Genomic DNA, 6664 nt, shown 5'->3' on the forward strand with positions numbered 1-6664 from the left:
CCGTGGTGCCCCGCGGTGTCCCGGAGGTCCCTTGGTGCTCCGCGTCGGACGGAGCGGCCGGGCCGGGACGGGCCGGGCCGGGCGGACACGATGTCGCGACAGGGCGGGCGCGGCACCGAGAGCAAGAAAATGGTAACGGCGGGGTCGGCGCGGCGAGCGCATGGCGTGGGACACCCGGGGAACCGGCCGGGGGCGGCGGTGATCGGGCCCGGCCCGCGGCGCCCGGTGCGGCGGGGCCGGGCAGCCATCAGCGGCACCGACCGCTCTCCTTTATGGGAAGTTCACCCCCAAAACGCTTCCCTGGCGTGTCTCGCTTCCCCTCTCCAACACATTCCGCGTTATCAGCCCGGCTGAATCAGGAACTGAGAGATGGAGCCCAAAGCTGAGCTCTAATGCTGGGTCAAACCAGGTCGAATTCATTAATTTTTAATGCAAAATAAGTAATAAAAAATAAAACCTGGGGATTTTCTCCCTCTTTGGCCGTGAGGAGGGGCTGGTCGGGCTTATCTGCTCCCTCCTGCCTTTCCACGCCCCAGGCGATTCTTTTCTAGGGATTTAGCTCCTTAAATACAGCGATTATCTGAAGAATTTTGTTAATTCACTGGAATTCTGACACTTCCGTAGCCATTGAACAGATGCACAGCGTGAAGACTGTAGACTGCTCTGCTGTGTCAAATAATAAAAATAATGGGAAAGCCTTGGGCACTTCATTTACATCAGATTGGCTGAAAACGAAAACAATTGGTCCAAATCTGAATTTAGGAGTTAGCCTTATTGTAACAGCTTAAGTTGTATTTAATAACAATGTCTCAGCAATAAGTGTGATCAACTCTGGGTGTGTTGGGGCTGATGGTGGCAGGTGACACCACCATGGCCTCACATGGTGACAGCACCTCTGGCTGGGGACAACTGGATTCCCTCCATCCATCCCCATCCCCTCTCCACCTCTGTCTTTACTAAAACGACTGAAACCCCTAAAACCAACACTACCTGTTCTGCATGTCTGTTAAATTCTCTGCCAAGTCTCTGATTCCAGCTGAGCCAAAGGAACTTCCACCTTGTCCTTCTGGTGATGTGAATCGCCCAACCTTTAGTTTTCAGAGGGGAAAGCAAATTTTTAAATTGAACCCTCAAAGAATGTGTCAGTTCTTTAGATCCAAAGTGGGGCAATCGCTCCAGCCAGCCTGACTAGTTGTTTTCATACCTGAAGCTTTAAAATTCATCTCATTCCACCCTCTGGCATGGCCATGGACACCTCCCACTATCCCAGGTTGCTCCAAGCCCTGTCCAGCGTGGCCTTAGACACTTCCAGGGATCCAGGGGGAGCTACAGCTTCTCTGGGCACCCTGTTCCAGGACCTCACCACCCTCACAGGGAAGAATTTTTTCCTAATCCAGGAATAAGACAAGGTGGAATTCCCTGTGTCCTCTACAAACCCAATTTCTATTTGTTTGGGGGTGTTTCCTCTGTGTTGTGGCTTTATGTGAACTTATGGTGATCTGTGTTGTCACTTAACTCTGATCTTGTCTCTTTTCCCTCCCTGCCTGCTGCTGCTTTCATTCTCTAGTATTGGTATTTGCCATTCATTTCACCTTCTGCCTCTCTGCAGCTCATGGTAGGTGACAGATCCCAGGTCAGCCCCTGTGATCCCTCTGCATGCCAAAACTGACAGCAGAAACTAATGCTGGGGGTTTGTTTGTTCCCCAAAACACTTCCTTTTGCAGAGTTTTGTTCTGCAGCCTGTAATGACCTCGTTAATCACTGGTCTGGCTTATTGGCTCCCAAAAAATGCCCTTTGACATCATTTAAGTGTGAGGTTTGAAGGTGGTGGATGGGAGAGAACTTTTTCCCTTTTTTTTGCAAAATTTCTGCAAATCTGACAATTGTGCAAAGAAAATATTAGTGACTTTGGTCCTGGCCAGTCCCAGAGAGGACATGCACAGCACCTGAGTGCTGAGCTGGCCTGGGTTTGGCCTCCCTGGGCCTGTTCTGGGTCTGAGGAGCTGATTTCAATCTGTGAAGCAAATTCTGTGCCTGAACAACTTTCTAGGACCAGATGAGCTCCTTTTCTTGGTACAGAATTTCATAAATCCCTGACTGGAGGAGCATTTTGGGCCTGTTGGAATGACCAGAGCTGGAGCCTCACGGGCACTGTAATGTGTTCCTGAAACAGAGGGAAGAGTTTGAGTCAGATCTCAGCTCTAGGCCAGTGGTAGAGGTAAATTCAAGGCCCTGGCATGGCACCTCCAGCTATCCAGGAGGTGTTGGTCTCTTTCCCAAAATCCCAGAATGGTTTGGGTTGAAAGAGATCTTAAAACTCAGCTAGTTCCACCCCCTGCCAAGGGCAGGGACACCATCCAGTAGACCAGGTTCCTCCAGGCCCTGCTCCGAGGAGAATGCAGTTGTTGCCAGAATTGGATCTGGGATCTCTCCTTGTTAAGCACCAGATTCCTTTGAGACAGCAGGTCCCTGTTCCCCTCTCCGTGCCGAGGGTGGCGGCGCTGGACACGGAGGCAGCGGAGCCTGGGTGGGTTCTTTTGGGTGAATCCCTTTTCCTGTGCACAGAACTCGGAGCTGTTCACACTGACCTACGGTGCCCTGGTGACCCAGCTCTGCAAGGACTACGAGAACGACGACGATGTCAACAAGCAGCTGGACAAAATGTGAGTGGATCTGCCATGCCAGAGCTGTGTGGGAGCTGGGATCACAGCAGGGATCACGGCCACGTCCCTGTGCGCTGCTCCAGGAGCAAAATCCTGGCAGGCTGAGACATTTCTCAGATTAGATTTTGCTTCTTCGCTGTCTTCTTTTATAAATATTTGTTGTCTTTCTAAAATTGTTGCTCTGGTCCCTTCACAGGGGTTACAACATTGGTGTCCGGCTCATCGAGGACTTCCTGGCCCGTTCCAATGTTGGGAGATGCCACGATTTCCGTGAAACTGCAGATGTTATTGCAAAGGTAAATGTCCAAGCACAGCTTTGTCAGATTTTTTGGGGGTTTTGCATGTGAGGATGGAATATTTGCTACTCATAGGGCTGTTCTGAGAGTTTGATGAACATTTTGGGGAAGGGAAAAAAAAGCCTTAGCACAAGTACTGCTGGTTGGTGGGAACTGTAAGAAAGGAGAGATGTTTGCGAACTCCTTGAATAATTCTAAAAGTATCAAACCTGTGCTGTTGCCTCACCTGTTCTTGTTCCTCCTGTTTGCCACAACAGATTGCATTTAAGATGTACCTGGGCATCACTCCAAGCATCACCAACTGGAGTCCTGGGGGTGATGAGTTCTCCCTGATCTTGGAAAACAACCCCTTGGTGGACTTTGTGGAGCTCCCTGACAATCACTCAACCCTCATCTACTCCAACCTGCTCTGTGGGGTGCTGCGAGGTGCCCTGGAAATGGTGAGCCACAACTCTCTTCCCTTCAGATGGGTTTATGGACAGCCAGGTATCAGCAGATACTTGAATTCTGGTCACTGTTCATGACTTCTGGGTTTGCTTTGGACTTGAAAGGCATTCCCAGGAGAAGGGCAGAGCTGCAGGAGCACTTGGCTGCTGTCATGTGTGGCAGCTGAGGCCCAGAGGTCTGTGACACTGAGCCCCTTCAGCTCACAACCCAAGTTCAAGGACTTGGATCTCCCTGAGTTTGTATGAAGCTCCAAGATCCTCACTCTGCAACTGCCGTGAGCCCTAGCTGGGAATTGGTTGGAAGAAGAGAACAGTTGTGTCTCAGATTTAGGACTATGTAGAGCCATGTCATGCCATGCCCTTAGAGCCCTTACGCTGATGCTGGGATCCCTCAGTCCCTGGAGAAGCTGCTGTGAAGAGGGAGTTACAAGCTCCTCTCTGTTCTTCCCTCACTTAGGTGCAGATGGCTGTTGATGTGAAGTTTGTTCAGGACACGCTGAAGGGTGACAACGTCACAGAAATACGGATGAAGTTCATCAGGAGGATTGAAGACAACCTTCCAGCTGGGGAAGAGTGAACCACAGCCCCATCTCTGTGGGGACTGGAGGGACCAGCTGGGTTTGGCCATTAGCTTTTCTCACAGATCCATAGGGATCTCCTGCCCCTGCACACTCAGACTGACTCACTGACTGTCTCAGATGTTATTTTCTTCTACTCTCACTTCCATCCTTTGTAGAAGATGATTGTCTGGTTGGTGTTTATTTCCCAGATTCATTCTGAAGCTTGTTCATCAGGTGCTGTCCTTTTTTCCCTCCCCTTGGAGGCTTCCTATGCTCAGTTTCCAATTGTGACCCGAGTTGTGTGAGAACAACTGCTCAGACTCCAGGAGAGCTCTGATCTCTTCACATCTGCATCGGTGTGGGATGGCCAGAATTGGAGACCAAGCTGCAAGAGCCCACTGATTCCCTGCTAAACCCTGTCCTTCCTTAAATGAGGTGTTTAAAATCTATTTGGAGATGTGTGTAGTGTTTCTGTAGATCAAACTGGCTTCCTGCACTTGATTCTGAAATCACTGGCAAATGCAGGCTTGACCCAAAGGGGTGACTGGGGAGAGCTGTTGGAGTGCTGGCACCAGGACAGGGGTTGCTCTGCTCAGGGGCCGTGGCACCACAGAAATCTGGGAGTCCCATGGCCTTTCCAGAAGCATCACTCACTCCCCTCTCAGGAGGGGAGGAGGCCAAACTGCAGTGGAGCAGTAGGAACTGTTTTACGTGGAAAAAGAGTGGGCTAAAATGGGATTGGTGCTCCTCAGTGGACACAGCCCAGGGCTGCATGGGAGGGAGTAATGGAGTGAGAGCCAAACTCAGGCTGAAGCCTGGGAGGTGTTAAAGACATTTCAGGCTCTGTTCTGCTGTTGGGGGATGTAAAGGCTGTATGGTGTGAGGGCAGTGCCAGGGTTTGTTCTCACCAGTGTTCAGGCTACAGCAGAATTTCCCAGTTACTTGACCTCTGGCACTTGCTGGTCTGAAAAATTAATACATAAGGAAGTATTAGATAGCAAAAAGCAAGAGATTGGAACATCAGCTTCGTCTGCCACCCGGAGCCAGAGAGCACAGTCAAGCATTGGATTCCCAAATCACTACATAGCATGAAGGCACAGCCCCTCGAGGTCTTTGTGAGCTCCAGAGTTTGTGTTGGTTGGTGCCCGAATGTGAGGTGAGAGGGAGCAACCCACTGCTTGTGCTGCTCTTTTTTGGCTTTTCTGGAGGAATGTTGGATCATCTGACACTGGATGGCTTGCCCTCTCTCTTTTTCGGCCCCTAAGAGTCCCTTTGGATGCCCTGTGTGACATGTGCCCTGTGAAGGGACAGTGAGTGGCTGTAAGAGCAGTCAGAGGTGTGGTGGTGGCCCAGCGGTGGCAGGTGGGTGTTGGTGGCAGAGGTGCCACATGGTCATGTTGCAGAGCTCAAAACCATCCCTTATTTCTCATTGTTGACCATTCCAAGTCACTTTAAAACTGCATTTTAGAAGCAATTGCATTAAAAGAATCGCGGTGTCAATTCTTTGGTCTCCTCTTGCCTGTGTTCTGGTGGCGGGTGCTGGTGGGGAGTGCTAGCAGGGACTCAACCCCTGAGGTGGCAAGGTGACAGTGGTGACAGGGTGCCCAGGGCTGGCAGGGTGACGGTAGCACTACACCAAGAATTCCTGGCTGCCAGTGGGCCTGGAAGCTGCTGCCTGGAGGAACCTGCCCAGTATTCCACACACGGAGGGACTCGGGGTAGGCACTCAGTGAGGCTGGCTTGGGCTCTGTGAGTCCACTGTGCGCTCAGTGGCTGGGACTCTGTTGCCAGCCCAAGGCAGCTGTTGCAGAGCCAAGACTCTCTATGGGCATTTGGAGTGGCAAAAAATCACCTGGAGAAGCATCTGAGCCTCCTCTGCTGCCAGCTCTGTGCTGCTTCATGGCATCGGCCATGTAGTGCTGCTGCCAGCAGCGTGGAGACAAGGAACAGCAGCAGCTGCTCTCCAGGAGCAGTTCATGCTTCCCTTTTTGTGTAAGTGCTCCCCAGGAGCCCTGCTCTGGTGGGATCTCTGCTCACAGACATTCCCTGCTCTGGGGTCACCCGGCAGTCACGCTCCATCCCGGGCACAGAGTGCCCAGGGCTGTGCCCCGACCTCTGCCAATCCTGAGGATGGGGAAGTGGCAGCCTTTGCAATAAAGTGTTGGGTTTTTTTTCTCTCGAGCTTGCATGCACCACGTGCTGCCTGCCTGGCCAGGAGTGGGAGCCAGCAGGGCAGTCCCAAGCCCTAACACGTACCCAGCTGTTGAGGCTGTGTCCCAGAGGGTTTTGGGGGGAGTGAGATCCCTTGTCCTCACCCCTGCAGAGAGTGGATCCTGGACTCCTGCTCCCAGCCCCTCGGGAATTACAGTAATTTGCTGGGGCGACAGGGTCAAAACCAGCCCAGACCTTCTGGAAGAACAAAAAGCAGAAATTGCATTAAGTAAATTAAAACTGTCTACTACTGAGCAGCTTGCTGCAGACCAGGGAGAATATGCAAAAAGCTCTGTTTGAAACCTACTAAATATTACCATGTGCTGTTTATAGGAAACAAATGGGGAAAGGCATCTGCATCAATAAACCCCAACGTGGCTGGGCTTGGACTGAAGCCTTTCCACAGCTCTTGGTTATTGAATACCCGTTGCTTTCATGTGGTGCCAGCCCTGACCCCTGACACATACCGCGGAGGGGAAAGTTGACTT

At 51.6% G+C, this 6664-nt stretch overlaps 1 protein-coding gene across 4 annotated transcripts; it reads left to right on the forward strand.

Annotated features, from left to right (window-relative positions):
• Positions 1–5465, forward strand: TRAPPC3 (trafficking protein particle complex subunit 3). 4 transcript variants are annotated; one of them, XM_062509177.1, is made up of 6 exons: positions 6–132; positions 1568–1615; positions 2566–2663; positions 2860–2959; positions 3217–3399; positions 3863–5465. In XM_062509177.1, the coding sequence occupies exons 1-6, from the start codon at positions 91–93 to the stop codon at positions 3980–3982; spliced, it is 591 nt and encodes a 196-aa protein (XP_062365161.1). In that variant the 5' UTR covers positions 6–90; the 3' UTR covers positions 3983–5465. The 4 variants fall into 4 exon arrangements, with proteins under 4 accessions (XP_062365162.1, XP_062365163.1, XP_062365165.1 ...); XM_062509178.1 differs by lacking the exon at positions 1568–1615 and having other exon boundaries at positions 1–132; positions 2836–2959; XM_062509179.1 differs by lacking the exon at positions 1568–1615 and having other exon boundaries at positions 2–132.
• Positions 5466–6664: the final 1199 nt, after the last annotated feature.

Source organism: Cinclus cinclus, chromosome 26 (assembly GCF_963662255.1).
Source record: "Cinclus cinclus chromosome 26, bCinCin1.1, whole genome shotgun sequence".
NCBI lineage: Eukaryota > Metazoa > Chordata > Aves > Passeriformes > Cinclidae > Cinclus > Cinclus cinclus.

Coding starts and splice junctions, on each gene's coding strand:
- TRAPPC3 (XM_062509177.1), top strand. CDS start 91: ATGTCGCGACAGGGCGGGCGCGGCACCGAGAGCAAGAAAATG. Junction 133..1,567: donor GCACCGAGAGCAAGAAAATG/GTAACGGCGGGG, acceptor TTCATTCTCTAG/TATTGGTATTTGCCATTCAT. Junction 1,616..2,565: donor CTGCCTCTCTGCAGCTCATG/GTAGGTGACAGA, acceptor TCCTGTGCACAG/AACTCGGAGCTGTTCACACT.